This window comes from Leucoraja erinacea, chromosome 26, assembly GCF_028641065.1.
Source record: "Leucoraja erinacea ecotype New England chromosome 26, Leri_hhj_1, whole genome shotgun sequence".
Classification (NCBI taxonomy): Eukaryota; Metazoa; Chordata; class Chondrichthyes; order Rajiformes; family Rajidae; genus Leucoraja; species Leucoraja erinaceus.
Genome location: NC_073402.1, coordinates 30349505 through 30367523, shown reverse-complemented (window position 1 = coordinate 30367523; position 18019 = coordinate 30349505). Strand labels below are relative to the sequence as shown.

Below are 18019 nucleotides of genomic sequence, written 5' to 3'. Positions count from 1 at the left end.
TATTTCCTGGCTGTGGTCACTACCCAGTTAAAATAATGAATAACAGGGGAAAGAAATCTTCCTAACTTTCACCTTGTTACCCAAGGTCATCGAGACAAACTGCAGTGCTCTTGTGGCCAGGCCTTTAACATCTCAAGCCTTTAACAGCACAGAGCAGGGAATGTATCCAGTGGACATTGCCTTTACACAGATGAAGGCTTTTTCCCGCAAAGTATTTCCAGTAACAATAATTCTCTGCAATGTCAGTGTACAGGTTGTACAAAATCTCTTCACCATACATTGGAAGTTGAATAATGGTCAATAAGTAGATACTTGAAACATGAACATTGGAAAAGTAGGCAGTAGTGCACAGTGACCTTTGGATGACTCTTAACATCGATGCCAAACACAACTATGAACATCTCATTTTTCCCCAAAACCTATGATATAAGACAAAAACACCTACCATGGACATCATCATTATGATCACCGGAAATTGGAGGAGCAGCACCTCATATTTCGCTTGGGCAGTTTGCACCCCAGCGGTATGAACATTGACCTCAAATTTCAGGTAGTCCCTACTTTCTCTTCTGCTTCTCAGCTCTCCCTCAGCCCACTGGCTCCACCTCTTCCTTTCTTCTTCCCACCCCCCACCCTCACATCAGTCTGAGGAAAGGTCTCGACCTGAAACGTTGCCTATTTCCTTCGCTCCATAAATGCTGCCTCACCCGCTGAGTTTCTCCAGCATTTTTGTCTTCGATTTTCCAGCATCTGCAGTTCCTTCTTAAACATCATTATTTTCTTAATCTCTCTTCTTGCTTTCTTATTTTTCTAGTTTCTTGCTCTGAATTATTGACGGTTTCTTTCTGTACAGAATGCTGCCTGACATGTGTATTTTAATTTCAAATATCCCACATCTGTACCTTGGGTTCTTTTTAAAAAAAAAGAAAATCGGGTCATTATATTCACGTAATACAAAAGCTGCTTCTGTAACTAGTGTAAACTAATAGCTGCTTGAAAAGTGGTGAATAAACGGGTCATATATATATATTTTTTCTTGCTCTCAAATTAGTTTTCAGTTTTGGGAACAGGATTAGCCTAGAGTTTAACTTGGCTTGTAGAGCCTAGTTACCCAGCTCCAGGTAATAAACATTTTTGATTTGTGTCAAATCCATGAGAGAGAAAATGTGGGAGAACAAGAGCTTACGGACAAAGATGGCATGCAGGGTATTATTGGAGGAAGAGGATGGTGATGAAGGGTGCCATATAGCTTGTAATGTATAACATGCTTATTTATAAGGACAGTAATTGAAACTGTATTACCCCAATACTTTGCAATGTATGTGATGCATTACCTATATAATAAACATAATTTGTTGTAAAATGATGACGTCCAAATGTTTACTTTTATCAGTCGTTTCTCCAAGATAACTTGAGCAACAAAGTTAAATGTGTGAGGGTGTGCATGTATGGTACGAGCTGCCTGAGTAAGGTACAGTTATGATGTTAATAGACACTTGGACAGACACAAGGATGGGAAAAGGTTTGTAAATATATGGGCCAGGGACAGGTAACTTGCCAGATTCTACATGACTAGAAATGTCTAGATTCAGAGGGCTGTAAATGTTTAGCATTTTCTACTCGAGGCTGCGAAGGATCATTATATTCAAGACTAAAATCTGCACCTCATGCTGCCTCAACAAGGCCAGCAGCATAATCAATGGCGAGTTGCACCCTGGCCATTCCCCCTTCTTCCTTCGGGCAAAAGGTCCAGAAGGGTGAAAACGCACACCTCTAGATTCATGGACAGTTTCTTCCCAGCTGTTATTAGGCAACTGAATCATCCTTCCACATGATGAACCTCATTGGTGACCCTCGGATTATCCTTGATCGGACTTTGCTGGCTTCAACAAACTAAATGTTATTCCCTTATCATGTATCTACACACTGTAAATGGCTCGATTGTATTCATATATTGTCTTTCCGCTGACTGGATAGCACGTGACAAAAAGCTTTTCACTGTACCTCGGTACTCGTGACAATAAACAAAACTGTAAAATCAATATATTATCAACACATGCAGGGATAGGTGGACCCAATATTAATGAATCGAGCATAACTGTACTGAATTGCAGAACAGGGTCAAGATGTCATATAAACTAATTGAGCAATACAGCGTGGAAACAGGTCCTTCGGCCCAACTTGCACACGTCAACCAACATGCCTCATCTACACTAGTCCCACCTGCCTGTGCTTGGCCCATAACTGTAAACCTGTCCCATCCATATACCCAAGATAAACAAAATGCTGGAGTAACTCTGCAGGTCAGGCAGCATCTCTAGAGAAAATGAATAGGAGACATTTGAGGTCGAGACCCTTCTTCAGACAGAGTCAGGGGAGAGGGTAACTAGTGGTATGAAAAGGTACGGAACAAATTTAGTGCCGGCACCAATAACCAAGGAATGGTGGAGCCCACAATGTTCCATTGTTGGCTGTGGGAGAGTTGATAACGAAGGGATACAAACAGTGAAACCATCATCCTACACTATCCACATACCTGCCTCTTAAATGTTATGATAGTACCTGCCTCAACTACCTCCACTGGCAGCTCATTCTATACACCCACCACCCTGTGTAAAAAACGTTACCCCTCAGGTTCCGATTAAATCTTTTCCCCTCACCTTAAACTCTTGCATTTGTTCCTCGTTTCATATTGCGACATAAACATTATATTGTTTCAGGTTTCAAAAATTCCAAATTGCATTATTTTGACTATAGAAAGAGTATAACTGAAATGCAGATTTCACATTTTATTAATACAAATTTAATTAATTCTCAATTAGATAAACCAGCAGTTTTTTGTAGCAAAAAATATTCTGTAACAAAGATGGGTAGCAATTAATGTAACGTAAACCATCCAATCCTATTTTACGAAGTGCTTTTATATAATATTTTTATATTTAAAAATACATTAAATAGAGATTGTAAAAACTTTCCTCGTTGGAGACAGCATTGAATTCAATGCTTTCACAGTGGTTTGAACGCAATAATACAGCTCGTTGCTTGGGATCGATGCCCAGAAACCATTTTTCTCCCCCTCAATTCATGTCTTCTAAATGCAATGACATAAATAGTGCTGTATTGTCAACTTCCTTCATTACTCAGGAATGTGATGTAGGTTTTAAAACCTACACGTGCTTATTGTTCATGAGTCATAGTGCTAATAGAACACCAATATTACGGAGTAATCAGGCATTGACCAGTGTTCTTTTGGTATGATTCCCATTTGCCTTTCCTGGTTGTGGCCGGGCTGCTTCTTGCCCATCTTGATGATGGTTCCGTACAGGCGATGGATCAGTTTAATGGCTGACAGGAGTTGCCATGCACAGGATACACCAAGGTTTTTAAAGTGCTTCTTGCACTGATGGGATAACTACCACTACGCACACGTTTTTCTTTGTCGACGTTTCTGACTCTACACTTGGTTCAACAAATGGTGTTGCATATTCCGGTTCCTGGTTGGGAAACGGTTCAGCATATTCATGGTTCTTCCCTGAAAATGGAACGTCGTAGTGATTCACAACGAGCGGTACGGTGTAGCCATCATCCATTGGCGGCTTGAACGTTGATGCAGCTTTTTGGGCTGCAATGCCACCTTGAATGATGTCAGGTTCTGCATAGTCTAACGGAACAGAGTGCATTACGTTAAACAAATACACACAGCATTTGCGCGTTAGTCCACAACAGTGAATCGCAAAGGACAAACATCAGGCCATGGCATTCAAGCGGAGATTCAAGTCATTCGCAAACTGAAGCAGTATCTATGGACTATGTTCTAGGGGCAGAATGAGGCCATTCGGCCCATTGAGTCTACTCTGCCATTCAATCATGGCTGATCTATCTTTCCCTTTCAACCCCATTCTCCTGCCTTCTCCCCATACCCTTTGACACCAGTACCAATCAAAAACTTGTCAATCTCAGCTTTAAAAATACCCAACTTGGCCTTCACGGCAGTCTGTGGCAATGAATTCCTCAGATTCACCACCCTCTGACAAAAGAAATTCCTCCTTATCTCCTTTCTAAAGGTACGTCCTTTTATTCCGAGTAAGCGGTATGACCAGTCTGAAGCATCATTTCCCAAAGACGATGTTCTGCGCTATAAAATAAACAAATGCCTTTTCCTGAATTTCTTTGTTTGTTTATTTGTTCACAGGATGTGGATGTTACTTTCAGGTTTGGCATTAGTTACCCATCACAAATTACTTTTGACATGAGGGGGCAATTTTGAATTAACTATGATACAAGGTCTGGATCTCATTTAGACCAAAGGACACCAGATTTCCTGGTGTACCAGGATCCCTCTTCACTGGTGTAAGTGATGGTATCTGATTCAGTCGGCTGAGGCCGACTCCTCTGACACAGTTCTGTATTTTCACTGATTTATCACAAACTGAAGATAGATGTGAAAACCCACACCTCAAGATTCAGGGACAGTTCAGGCAACTGAACCTACATCCTACCAACAGCCAGACAGCGGTCCTGGGCAACTATCTACCTCTTTGGTGACCTCAGACTAAGCTGGCTTTACCTTGCACTAAACATTATTCCCGTATCATGTTTCTATAAATGGCTCGATTGCAATCCTGTATTGTCTTTCCGCTGACTGGTTAGCACCTAACAAAAGTTTTTCACTACTTCAGTACACATGACAATAAACTAATCTGAAACTGAATTGTACAATGAAAAGCATTAATCTAGCCTAAAGATACAATTGATGAATTAGTGTTTGAGTGATCAGGATGACTGGTAGCTACATTACCTGACAAGGTGTTGCCAGTAATACTCCTACAAGATCCCTCTTCACTGGTATAAGTGATGATCTCCGATTCTGTCGGCTGAAGCTGACTCCTCTGACAGTTTTGCTTTTTCACCGATTCATCACAAGCTGAAGATAGAGCAAAGCAACGTGTATACAGACTTGCTGGCCTGCCACCTTTATGCAGTTCAAACCAATGAATGATGCTTTAAAACTACTCGAGTGGCTGAATAACACAAAGATGTCAAATGCACTGTATGGAGCTCAGTGTAATTGAGGAACAGCATCTTATCTTTCATCTGGGCCCTTTACAATCGGAGGCCGCAGGCCCAAATCACGCTAGTGTATCCATTTATTTGTACAATCATTGGGAATTTTTTTTAAATGGTCACCATTTTACACCACCTCTTTATTTTTAATTCCAGTCCCATGCAGAAATTAAAGGTCCATAATCCCAGAAAATCCTTTAGAAACTGACGACAAATTACGACATTTAGCATCTAACAAATCGGGGTGGCATGGTGTTGTGGTGGTAGAGTTGCTGCCTTACAGTGCCAGAGACCCGGGTTCGATCCCGACTACAGGTGCATGTCTGTACGGTTTTCTCAAAGATCTCCCTGTGACCTCACGCAGGTCATGGGGAGAACGAGGAAACTAGTGTTGTGGTGGTAGAGTTGCTGCCTTACAGTGCCAGAGACCCGGGTTCGATCCCGACTACAGGTGCATGTCTGTACGGAGTTTGTACGTTCTCCCCGTGACCTGCGTGGGTTCTCTCCTGGTGCTCCAGTTTCCGCCCACACTCCAAAGACGTGCAGGTTTGTAGGCTAATTGGTTTGGTGTAAATGAAAATGTAAAATCGTTCCTTGTGTGTGTATAGAGCAGTGCTAATGTGCGGGGATCGCGGGTCGGTGCGGACTCAGTGGGCCGAAGGGCCTGTTTCCGCGCCGTCTCTCTAAACTAATTGGGAGAGATTGACAAAATATGCGAGGGAAGGGTCTACAGATTAAATGATCAAAAATTTGCCAATTTCTTTACACATGTCATTCACTTATAAAATGTTACAATTTACCTTGTTGTGAAGAAGAGTGCATCCTTTTTCCAGATTTTCTGCATAAAATAAAATATCAATAAAAATATTTCTCACACCAAATATTATATATTCTTGACAAATTGATATTTGGAGCAATGGAAGACTGGTAAACCAAAATGGAATTCAGTTAATTTGTAGGAAGGAACTGCACATAGACACAAAAACTCAACGGGACAGGCAGCACCTCTGGTGAGAAGGAATGGGTGATGTTTCAGGTCGAGATCCTTCTTCAAACAGTCAGGGTGAAAGGAAACGAGAGAAATAGATGGCGATTATATGGAGAAATAGAACAAATGAATGAAAGGTATGCAAAAAGAGTAACGATGATAAAGGAAAGGCCATTGTTAGCTGTGGCCTCGCTGAAAACGAGTTAGAGCAGGAAGAATCACAGAGGGGGGAGCAGCGAGAAAGGATGTTGCAGAGAGGAGAACTTCAAAGTAGGTTAAACACAAAAAGCTGGAGTAACTCAGCAGCTCAGAGAATTTAAGAGCAGACAATATGTGTAGGCAGGAAATTAAAATACATCGTCACAGTTCAGAGTTCATACACTAATAAACTACTGATCCAATTCAATTTCTTCTCATTAATTTACACGATGTCTCTGGCAAGGTCAGTGTCTATTACCTCCATTGATGCAGTCAAAACGTTGGTGTAGAGTTGAGTCCACGAACTATTCCAGCCTGCACTGTGAAGCTACTCTCAGTGTTAAAGTGGAGATCGAGTCCCAGTGAATTAAGAATCACAAAACATTTCCAGATCAAAATCTGACGACAGTTTAAGACTTTGTTGGGTGTTATTTTTCTGGTCTTACTGTTTCATTACTATGCATTCTTTCATTAATGGCGCAAATTGCAGCACGGTGGCACAGCTGTAGAGTTGCTGCCTTACAGCGCCAGAGACCCGGGTTTGATCCTGACTACGGGTGCTGTCTGTATGGAGATTTTGTATGTTCTCCCCGTGTCCTGTGTGGGTTTTCTCCGGGTGCTCCGGTTTCCTCCCACACTCCAAAGACCTGCAGGTTTATGGGTTAATTGGCTTTTGTAAAATTGTGATTGTCCCTAGTGTGTAGGATAGTGTTAGTGTACGGGGATCGCTGGTCAGCGTGGACTTGGTGGGCCTAAGGGCCTGTTTCGACGTTGTATCTCTAAACTAAACTAAAAAAATGAATTATTGTGTACAAATTCTACTGCAATAGAAACATATTTGTGTAATGCATGGTGATTACACACAAAGCAGAGGATTAGAAGAAGGGATTATTGCAGATTCCCTTTCTGGTAACATTTTATAACCTCAATTCAAATGATTCATGACTATGACAAAGCTGTACACAGTGAACATTAACTCTTTATGTTTGGCTTCCACGCGCAATGTCAAAAAACAGATGAAGACAAGGAATCACTAATTCCGTGGACCCAAGCCAGTGCAACTTCCACCAGCTACTTCCTCAGATGGATACGTCCTTTGCTATCCTCTGAATGTTCTCACTAATCTTGCTCGGAATCCAAGATTTCTCTGAACACAAGAGAATCCCAATCAAGCAAATCTCCTTTCACTTAATTCTAAAGCATGAGGGTCAACAGGAAAAACTTCTGAATGAGTTTGAACTTTGCTTCACTTCTTGAGTATTAGGTTTCAACTTTTTGCCAGAGTTGACTCACCTTTTTCTGCAGAACAGATACAGTAATAAGACAGCCGTTGAAGTTATTACTAGGAAACTGACAACAATAAGCACCACAATCAAATTAAAACCTGCAAAATGAAAACAAAAAGAATGAGTCCATTTTAATTATAGGCGATTTAGATAGTCATAACTTTCTTTTAATAGATACATATAACAAGGGATTGCAGATGCTGGTTTACACTAAAGATACAAACATACAGAGTGCTGGAGTAACTCAGATGGTCAGTCAACCTGACCTTGCTGAGTTACTCCAGCATTTTGTGTCATAACATTCTTGATTAGTAAGGGCGTCAAAGGTTACAGGGAGAAGGCAGGAGAATGGATCAACCATGAGCGAATGGCTTGGAGCAGGAGCAGACATGATGGGCCGAATGCCTTAATTCTGCTCCTATGTCTAATTACGATCTTCCAAATATTCGCATAATGACAACTTGCATCTTTGTTTATCATTTGGGTGGTGGTCAAGAGTGTTGGACATGGGCAATTGCAAACTATCAGACCTTCATGATGTATTCCACTCAGTGATAAAGTCCGTCACGGCACGATTCACTGCGAACCCTCTCACCACCCATTTTCCTCTGGCCATTCCAAATAATTGTACCAGAAATAGTTTACTGGCTTTCGTTAACTGGGTATGGAAGCCAAGGATGAGGTTTCAGGCCTTGATGACGTTCCAACGAAGGTCAACTTAAACTCGGAAAACATTATCACATCCGCCACATTACAGCTATCTAGACTCGGATCTTTATTTTAGGTTTCCAGATTTAGTCAGAGGGTGGTGAATCTGTGGAATTCGTTGCCACAGACGACAGTGGAGGCCAAGTCTTTTGAAGAGCTGAGATTGCCAGATACTTTATTATTAGGATGTCAAAGTTTATGGGGAGAAGCCAGGAGAATGGGGTTGAGAGGGAAAGGTAGATCAACCATGATTAAATGGTGGAGTAGACTTGATGGGCCGAATGACCCAATTCTGCTCATACGACGTGAACATTTACTCTAGAATCTTTTTGTTAACTTCAGACAATCATTTACATATCGCTGTTAGTGGGAGCATGCTGTACATAATTTAGTTGCTTTTTGTTGGCAGTGAAAAGTTTTGCCATTTCCTGATGACGTCAAGGTAGTCATAGAAGCCCGGGGCGTCATTGTTATTTTAAATGATTTTAATTTAGATGAAACGGACTCTCAACCCCTTTTCTAGCTAACTGACCATATCAAGGCAACATAACTGAATCGAATCTTTGCTAAATCTTTCAATGACTAATTATTAGTAGGTGGCATAGTGGTGCAGCGGTAGAGTTGCTGCCTTACTGCGCCAGAGACCTAGGTTTGATCCCAAGTACGAATGCTGTCTTTATAGAGTTTTTACTGTTCTCCCCGTGATTCCCGGTTGAGGGGTTACGGGGAGAAGGCAGGAGAATGGGGATGAGAGGGCAAGATAGATCAGCCACTGAATGGTGGAGTAGATTTGATGGGCCGAATGGCCTAATCCCGCTCCAATAACTTATGGACATATGACCGCGTGGGTTTCCTCCCACACTCCAAAGATGCACAGGTTTGTAGGTCAATTGGCTTTGGTAAAATCGTAAATTGTCCCTAGTGTACATGATAGTGCTGGTGTACGGAGTGATAGCTGGTCAGCGCGGGCTCAGTGGACCGAACGGCCCTTGTCCCTAAAGTCTAATGCAAGGATCACCAAGACTAGCTATAATAAGGCATCACCATGCCACTGATTACATAGAAGCATTGAACTTGAAGTCACCTTGTTCTATGGAGCACATTATTGCTGCATATTTATTTTTGCCATATTGAGAACAAAAGATGTGTTGACTCTTCCACATTTTGTGATTCTCTCATTTTCATTTGGTCGAAAAGCTGAGATTATTTTTCTGTCTCTTCAAAAGAAGTGCAAACAAGACCTGCACTGCAGAATAAATGGGGGAGAGTACACAGTGGTAGAGCTGCTGCCTCACTGCGTCAGAAACCCCGATTCGATCCTGACCTCAGGTGCTGTCTGTGTGGAGTTTGCAGGTTCTTCTTGTACCTTCTCCCTGTGATCGCGTGGGTTTCCTCTGGGTGCTCGGGGTTTCCTCCCAGATTTCAAAGGCGTGCGGGTTTGTAGGTTAATCGGCCCTTTGTAAATTGTGCAATGAGCGTATGAGAATGTGGGATAACAGAATAGTGTGAAGGGGTGATCGATGGGTGCCTGTTTCCATGCTATATCTCTAAACTAAACTAAAAAGCGGGGGAGTGTATTTTTCCATAGGAAAGTGCCAGATGTTCCATGTTGTAAAAGCCGTCAGGATACCTACTCCAAGTTTCAATTACTAATCCAAATTTTGGTTATGGATGCAAGCTGTTCATTCCAAAGTCTTTCTCAAAATTGGAACCTCAACAGAAAGCAGAAAATAAAATGCTGCTCAATACTTCTCTTGGACACTAGATGGTGCAATTTCACACTTTTGGGACTCAGGATGATGAGAGCAGAAGATATTAGTGATTATTTACCAACAAAAACTCCATAAAATTCTCTTCCTGCAGGCCTAACTACTGTACCTCCTTATTTTACACAAGGGACGAGGAACTTCAGGGTGGCACGATTCACCTCTACCCCATTGCGGACATTGTCTATGGAACTGATGGACGTTGGACTTTGTCTATGGAACTGGTGCCCGAAACGTTGTCTATTTCCTTCGCTCCATGGATGCTGCTGCACCCGCTAAGTTTCTCCAGCACTTTTGTCTACCTTCGATTTTCCAGCATCTGCAGTTCCTTCTTAAACACAGTCACAGGGAGGACGTGCAAACTCCACAATGACAGCACTCGAGGTCAGGATGGAGCCTGTGTCTCCAGCACTGTGACAGTGGCTCTACCAGCTGTGACACAGTGCACTGCAAAGACAGGCTCCGCCACCCAAAATGGCAAATTGAATATTTTCAGGACCTTTCTGTTTGAGTGTCCAATATGAACGATTTGCAACCCTCATTACCTGGCAGATGTTCCTCTACAATCACCACATCTGGTGGAGTGGTGCTTTCCGTGGGCATATAGGTTGGCTTTGGCAAAGGTCTTGGACTACGCAGAACATCTGTAAAGAAGAAAGAGTGAGAAGTTACAAGTGATAGTCTTTTTCCCCAGTCTTCTCTGCAGCCCCAGTGGGCACCAATTTCTCCCTCCATCATCCACAGGCCTCAGCCACGGTGTTCGGTTCCCCTCCTTCATACACTTTTATATCCCCCCCTCTCTCCCCTTCCCCGCACACCCCTCCCTCCCTGTCATTCTCTCCTCCCCACTCCTGTCGGACAGAAGGTAAACAAGCTTGAGATTGCGCACCACCAGACTCAGGAACAGCTTCTTCCCCCCTCTGTTATCAGGCTTGTGAACGGTCCTTCCATTAGCTAGGGTACTGTCCGATTCACCTCTACCCATTGCGGACATTGGACTTTGTCTCTGGAACTGGTGCGCTACAATGCTGAGAACTACATTCTGCACTCTGTATCTTCCAACCTATTGTACTTGAGTTTGGCTTGATTGTATTTATGTATACCGTATCTAATCTGTTTGGATAGCATGTAAAACAAAACTTTTTACTGTACTGCAGTACACATTACAGTAATAAATCTAAACCTTATGGCCCTGTCCCACTTAGGCGACTGCCAGGGACTAGTTTTAATGAAATTCACCTACGACACCCTGGCGACAACCTATGACAGCACCTACGACAACATTCTTCATTGCACCTTTCATCATTGTTCAACTTCTGTCAAGGAGAAGCTATACTTCACCCTCGTTACACCTCATTTGGACTACGCAGTTGCAGCATGGGACCCATACACAAATAAAAACATTTCTTCCATCGAACGTGTCCAAAGACAGGCAGCTCGATTTGTTACTAACACCTATGAGAGAGAAGCGAGTGTCACCAAACTTCTGAATTCTCTGGGGTGGAACCTTCTCCAAGACAGACTTGAAGCTCACCGTTTTACAAAATGTTAAATGGTCAGCTCGACATAGACTACAAGACCTACACCAAACCCAAACCAATTAGGAGCAGACGAGGGCATTCGATCTAATTTGTGATCCCAGCTACAAAGACAGATGTGTACAGCAATTCGTTCTTCCCCCGCACAATTAAAGCATGGAATAATCTCCACCCAACTATAGTTACCCAACCAGATGCAACTACATTTAAAGTAGCTCTTTCTTCTCAATAACCCTTTCTGGCTTAATCCCCCCCTTCACCGCCTCCAGTTTAAATTCCATTTGGAATATTTTGGAGGACCAAGAAACCAAGAACCAAGAACAAAAATTGTCGAAATTGTTGCTGAAATATTTTCGACATGATGAAAATTTAGTGGCAGTCGCCTGTAGTCGCCCAAAAAAAAAAAAAATCGCCTAAGTGGGACAGGCTGATTCGAGTTGCTCAGTGAAGCAGTGGAGGAGTTGCTGCCTTACCTATTATAATATGGGATTGTAGGTCTGCTTCTGTGGTTAGCACACAAATAGTCGCCCGTGTTGGGCACCCTCTTGGAAGCACAGGTTCTGTGCTATGAGTTTTATTTCACGGGAAGGATGTGGTTTGGAAATAAAGCATTCCATATCATTCATCCATTGTACAGGGTGAAGTCATTACTGCCAGAGCCAGCATTTATTGCTCATCTAGTCTAGTTTAGTTTGATTTGGTTTAGAGAGAGAGCGTGGAAACAGGCCCTTTGGCCCAGGCTGACCAGTGATCACCTGTACACTAGCTCGACCCTACACACATTAGCGACAATTTACAGTAGCCAACAAACCCGCACATCTTTGGAACGTAGAAAGAAACCAGAGCACCCGGAGAAAACCCACTCGGTCACAGGGAGTACGTACAAACTCCGTGCAGACAGTATAGTCAAATATATGCAACGAGCTGCCGGAGGAGTTAGCTGAGGCAGGTACTGTCGCATCATAGACAATAGACAATAGGTGCAGGAGTAGACCATTCGGTCCTTCGAGCCAGCACCGCCATTCAATGTGATCATTCATGGCTGATCATCCCCAATCAATACCCCGTGCCTGCCTTGTCCCTATATCTCCTATCTTAAGAGCCTTATTTAGCTCTCTCTTGAAAGTATCCAGAGAACCGGCCTCCACCACCCTCCGAGGCAGAGAATTCCACCGACTCACAACTGTGAGAAAAAGTGTTTCCTCGTCTCCATTCTAAGAAAAAGTGTTTCCTCGTCTCCATCGAGTCAATAGACTATAGGTGCAGGAGTAGGACATTCGACTGTGAGAAAAAGTTTCCTCGTCTCCATTCTAAGAAAAAGTGTTTCCTCGTCTCCATCCTAAGAAAAAGTGTTTCCTCGTCTCCATCCTAAGAAAAAGTGTTTCCTCGTCTCCATCCTAAGAAAAAGTGTTTCCTCGTCTCCATCCTAAGAAAAAGTGTTTCCTCGTCTCCATTCTAAAAAAATCTATTGACTCGTCTCCATTTTAAGAAAAAGTGTTTCCTAGTCTCCATTCTAAGAAAAAGTGTTTCCTCGTCTCCATTTTAAGAAAAAGTGTTTCCTAGTCTCCATTCTAAGAAAAAGTGTTTCCTCGTCTCCGTTCATTTTGGAAACATTTAGACATGTACATGGCTAGGACAGGTTTAGAGGGATGTGGGTCAAACGCAGGCAGATGGGAGTAGTGTAGATGGGAGATCGTGGTCGGTGTGGCAAGTTGGACCGGAGGGCCTGTTTCCACGCTGTATCACTATCCCAGCCACTTGAGCCTTCCCAAGTAAGTCAATGACCACCCACCCACCCGAGTTCCATTCCGAACTCCAGCTGAACTTTAATAAAGTCTCGTTCAGAAGAAAGGCAGCCATCTCTGGAGATGATGAGTCTTCTCCGGAAGGACAGGGGGTGGACTTGCTGAGACAGTGACTTCATCCATGAAGCCACATCCTGGCCCTAACTACTCATTTGTGGGTCACTTCATTATTTGAGGGCTCCGTGGATGTTATATTGTTGCACTAAAAAAATCTGTTTTTCTTTCTAAACTAATGAGATAATTCTGAATTTAGTTTTCAAATGTTGACATTGGGGAAATTTTCAAATGTTAACCTTTAGTTTAGTTTAGTTTAGAGAGATACAGAGGCCCATCAGCCCACCGAGTCCGTGCCGGCCAGCGATCCCCGCACACTAACCCTATCCTACACACACTAGGGACAATTTACATTAATTCCAAGCCAGTTAACCTACGAACCTGTACATCTTTGGAGTGTGGGAGGAAACTGGAGAAACCCCACTCAGGTCACGTACAAATTACACACAGACTGCACCCGTAGTCAGGATCGAACCCGGGTCTCCGGCACTGTTAGGCTGCGACTCTACCGCTGAGCCACCATCCACCCACATTGGGGCAGTTTTCTTTGTTGCAGCTTTGAACAGCACGGAGCCCACCCTGGCTTCCGAGACCCTGCCCCGAGCTTCTCAGCCTTCCGATGTCGTGGGCCCCACCTCCCAGAAACGTGCAAACTCCACACAGACAGCACCCGAGGAGAGTATCGAAACGGGGTCACTGGCGCTGCATGGGGCGGCATGGTGGCGAAGCGGTAAAGTTACCACGCCATGACCCGGGTTCGATCCCGACTACGGGCGCTGTCTGTACGGAGTTTGTTCTTTCACCCCGTGACCTACGTGGGTTTTCTCCAGGTGCTCCGGTTTCCTCCCACACTTGAAAGATGTACAGATTTGTAGGTTAATTGGCTTGGTATAATGCTTAAAAAAAAATTGTCCCTATTGTTTGTGTGTGTGTGTGTGTGTGTGTGTGTGCGCGTGTGTGTGCGTGTGTGTGCGTGTGTGTGTGCGTGTGTGGGTGTGTGTGTGTGTGTGGGTGTGTGGGTGTGTGTGTGTGGAATTGTGTTAGTTAGATAGGGCTCTTAAAGATAGCGGAGTCAGGGGATATGGAAGGAATGGGGTACTGATCAGCCATGATGGGGTGGGAGATTGCAACCTTCAAGTGGTCCGCCCTGTTTCGACTAATGCAATCAACCCGGCGTGCACAATCAAATAAGATCAAATAGAACATGCCACATGCAAGAAGAAGAAGAAGAGAAGAAGGCATGATCACATTGAATGGCGGTGCTGGCTCGAAGAGTCGAATGTCCTACTCCTGCACCTATAGTCTATTGACTCAATGGGCCAAAGGGCCTGTTTCTGCACTGTATCTCTAAAGTTTAAAATCTAAAAGAGCAGTTAGTCCAATCCATTTTTGCAGTGGACTTGATGAAAAGTTTTTGACCTTTCCTCCATAAATGCTGAAAAAGGACTTAAAAAAAACGTTGCAATCGAGATAGCGAGATTTCAACTCAAGCCCTGGAGTAAAACGGGAGTGAAACCTCTCTCTTGCCAAATTTGTCCGTTCGTAATAATTATCACCCTGCATTCCTTAAAGATGTAGGAACGGATGAGACATTACCAGGGTAGACACAAAATGCTGGAGCATCTGCTGCCTCACCCGCTGAGTTACTCCAGCATTTTGCGTCTACCTTCCGATTTAAACAGGCATCTGCAGTTCTTTCTTACACAGACTTTACCAGGGGTTCGATTCCTCGTTGATACCCTGCAACCCATCACTTCTGCCTTCAGAGCTATTCTTTGGTGCCATCGCTGTGGAACGAGTCGAACGTATCTCGCCACAAAGGACGGGATAAAGTCGTTGCGGACCAGTTGGTGGTTGTTCACGTTCCCTTCAAAAACCTTTTTATATTTAAGCGGAGGAGAAATATTAGAACATAGAACAGCGCAGCACAGGAGATAAACAAGGCAGCCGAAACACGGAACTGCAGATGCTGGTTTACACCAAAGATAGACACAGAGTGCTGGGGTAACTCAGATTGGGGACAGGCAGCGTCTCTGGAGAGAAGGATGGGTGACATTTCGGGTCGGGACCCTTCCTCAGACTGGGAATAATGTCACCCATCCTGAAAACTGTAAAGTCCAGGTTCAGGAACAGCTTCTTCCCCACAGCCATCAAGCTACTGAACACAACAACAAGCTCTGAGCTCCGAACTGCAAAAGACTATATTATTATTGCTATTTTTGTTATTTATTCAACTTTCTCTTTTTTCCCTCTTCCCCCATTATGTACTATCTTTACATATTCTGTTGTGCTGCAGCAAGTAAGAATTTCATTGTCCCACCTGGGACACATGACAATAAACCATTCTTGACTCTTGCTGCTGCAGAGTTACTCCAGCATTTTAGACAATAGACAACAGGTGCAGGAGTAGGCCATTCGGCCTTTGAGCCAGCACCGTCATTCAATGTGATCATGGCTGATCATCCCCAATCAGTACCCCGTTCCTGCCTTCTCCCCATATCCCTTAACTCCGCTATCTTTAAGAGCCCTATCTAGCTCTCTCTTGAAAGTATCCAGAGAACCGGCCTCCTCCGCCCTCCGAGGCAGAGAATTCCACAGACTCACAACTCTCTGTGTGGAAAAAGTTTTTCCTCATCTCCGTTCTAAACGGCTTACCCCTTATTCTTAAACTGGGGCCCCTGGTTTTGGACACCCCCAACATCGGGAACATGTTTCCTGCCTCTAGCGTGTCCAAACCCTTAATAATCTTACACATTTCAATAAGATATCCTCTCATCCTTCTAAACTCCACAGAGTGTACAAGCCCAGCCGCTCCATTCTCTCAGCATATGACAGTCCCGCCATCCCGGGAATTAACCTTGTAAACCTACGCTGCACTCCCTCAAAAGCAAGAATGTCCTTCCTCAAATTAGGGGAACAAAACTGCACACAATACTCCAGGTGTGGTCTCACTAGGGCTCTGTACAACTGCAGAAGGACCTCTTTGCTCCTATATTCGATTCCTCTTGTTATAAAGGACAACATGCTATTTGCTTTCTTCACTGCCTGCTGTACCTGCATGCTTACTTTCATAGACTGATGTACAAGGACCCCCAGATCCCATTGTACTTCCCCTTTTCCCAACTTGACGCTATTTAGATAGTAATCCGTCTTCCTGTTTTTGCTACCAAAGTTGGTAACCTCATATTTATCTGCATTAAACTTCATCTGCCATGCATCTGCCCACTCCCCCAACCTGTCCAAGTCATCCTGCATTCTCATAGCAGTTATTACTGTATAGTTTAAATTAAGCAAGATGCACCTGATCTTCTCTGCTATTTTTCCTCTTGTAGAATCGCCAGGCCTTTCCATCCTTGCTGTAGGAAATCTTGTACGTCTTCACATAGAAGTTATATCCATTGTTGGTGCTGCCTCTGGTGGCAATTCCTGTGAAGAGCAGGGAGAAGGTGGAAGAATGATAAGGAGAGTCGATGGCGGAGCAGAACGCAGGATAGATTAACGGTGGGTGGCACAGTGGCGCAGCCGGTGGAGTTTAGATTAAAGAAACAGCGCAGGAACGGGCTCAACGAGTCCCCGCTGACCAGCGATCACTACCCGACACACCAGCGACAATTTTAGGGGGAACATGAGGGGGAACTTCTTTACTCAGACAGTGGTAGTTGTGTGGAATGAGCTTCCAGTGGAAGTAGTGGAGGCAGGTTCGTTTTTATCATTTAAAAATAAATTGGATAGGTATATGGACGGGAAAGGAGTGGAGGGTTATGGTCTGAGCGCAGGTAGATGGGACTAGGGGAGAATAAGTGTTCGGCACGGACTAGAAGGGCCGAGATGGCCTGTTTCCGTGCTGTAATTGTTATAGAAACATAGAAATTAGGTGCAGGAGTAGGCCATTCGGCCCTTCGAGCCTGCACCGCCATTCAATATGATCATGGCTGATCATCCAACTCAGTATCCCGTACGTGCCTTCTCTCCATACCCCCTGATCCCCTTAGCCACAAGGGCCACATCTAACTCCCTCTTAAATATAGCCAATGAACTGGCCTCAACTACCCTCTGTGGCAGAGAGTTCCAGAGATTCACCACTCTGTGTGAAAAAAGTTCTTCTCATCTCGGTTTTAAAGGATTTCCCCCTTATCCTTAAGCTGTGACCCCTTGTCCTGGACTTCCCTAACATCGGGAACAATCTTCCTGCATCTAGCCTGTCCAACCCCTTAAGAATTTTGTAAGTTTCTATAAGATCCCCTCTCAATCTCCTAAATTCTAGAGAGTATAAACCAAGTTATATGGTTATAATTTACAATTTTCACCGAAGCTATTCGACCTACAAACCCGCCCACCGTTAGCTCTCGAAGGGCCGAATGGCCTACTCCTGCACTGTGTTTCTATGTAAAATGCTATCACTTGACCAACCCGTGACGTTCTTCCGTTCTCCGAGGTCGATCTGTAGCCACTCCTTGTTGCTGGAAAGCCTCGCTGCCCAGGCCCATGGAGGTCCGTTGCTGCTGTTCCCCGCTTTGTCCGGAGACCAGACGCTGAGCTCGCCATCGTTGGTCTTCTCTGTCCAGGAGGACGAGGCTGTGATGCGTCTGCTGTCCAGAACAAGGCTGCAATC

The 18019-nt window shown here is 44.0% G+C and overlaps 1 protein-coding gene across 1 annotated transcript in view; it reads right to left on the bottom strand.

Annotated features, from left to right (window-relative positions):
- Positions 1-2776: 2776 nt before the first annotated feature.
- Positions 2777-18019, bottom strand: part of LOC129709922 (discoidin, CUB and LCCL domain-containing protein 1-like) — a 55867-nt gene continuing 40624 nt past the window's right edge. Inside the window, exons 8-15 of the mRNA XM_055656611.1 lie at positions 17818-18018; positions 16709-16833; positions 15122-15284; positions 10556-10654; positions 7544-7634; positions 5865-5902; positions 4799-4924; positions 2777-3661 (exon numbers count right to left, since the gene is read on the bottom strand). Of these exons, the coding sequence (XP_055512586.1) occupies positions 3384-3661; positions 4799-4924; positions 5865-5902; positions 7544-7634; positions 10556-10654; positions 15122-15284; positions 16709-16833; positions 17818-18018 (1121 nt within the window). The 3' untranslated portion in view covers positions 2777-3383. The remainder of the gene's footprint in view (positions 3662-4798; positions 4925-5864; positions 5903-7543; positions 7635-10555; positions 10655-15121; positions 15285-16708; positions 16834-17817; position 18019) is intronic.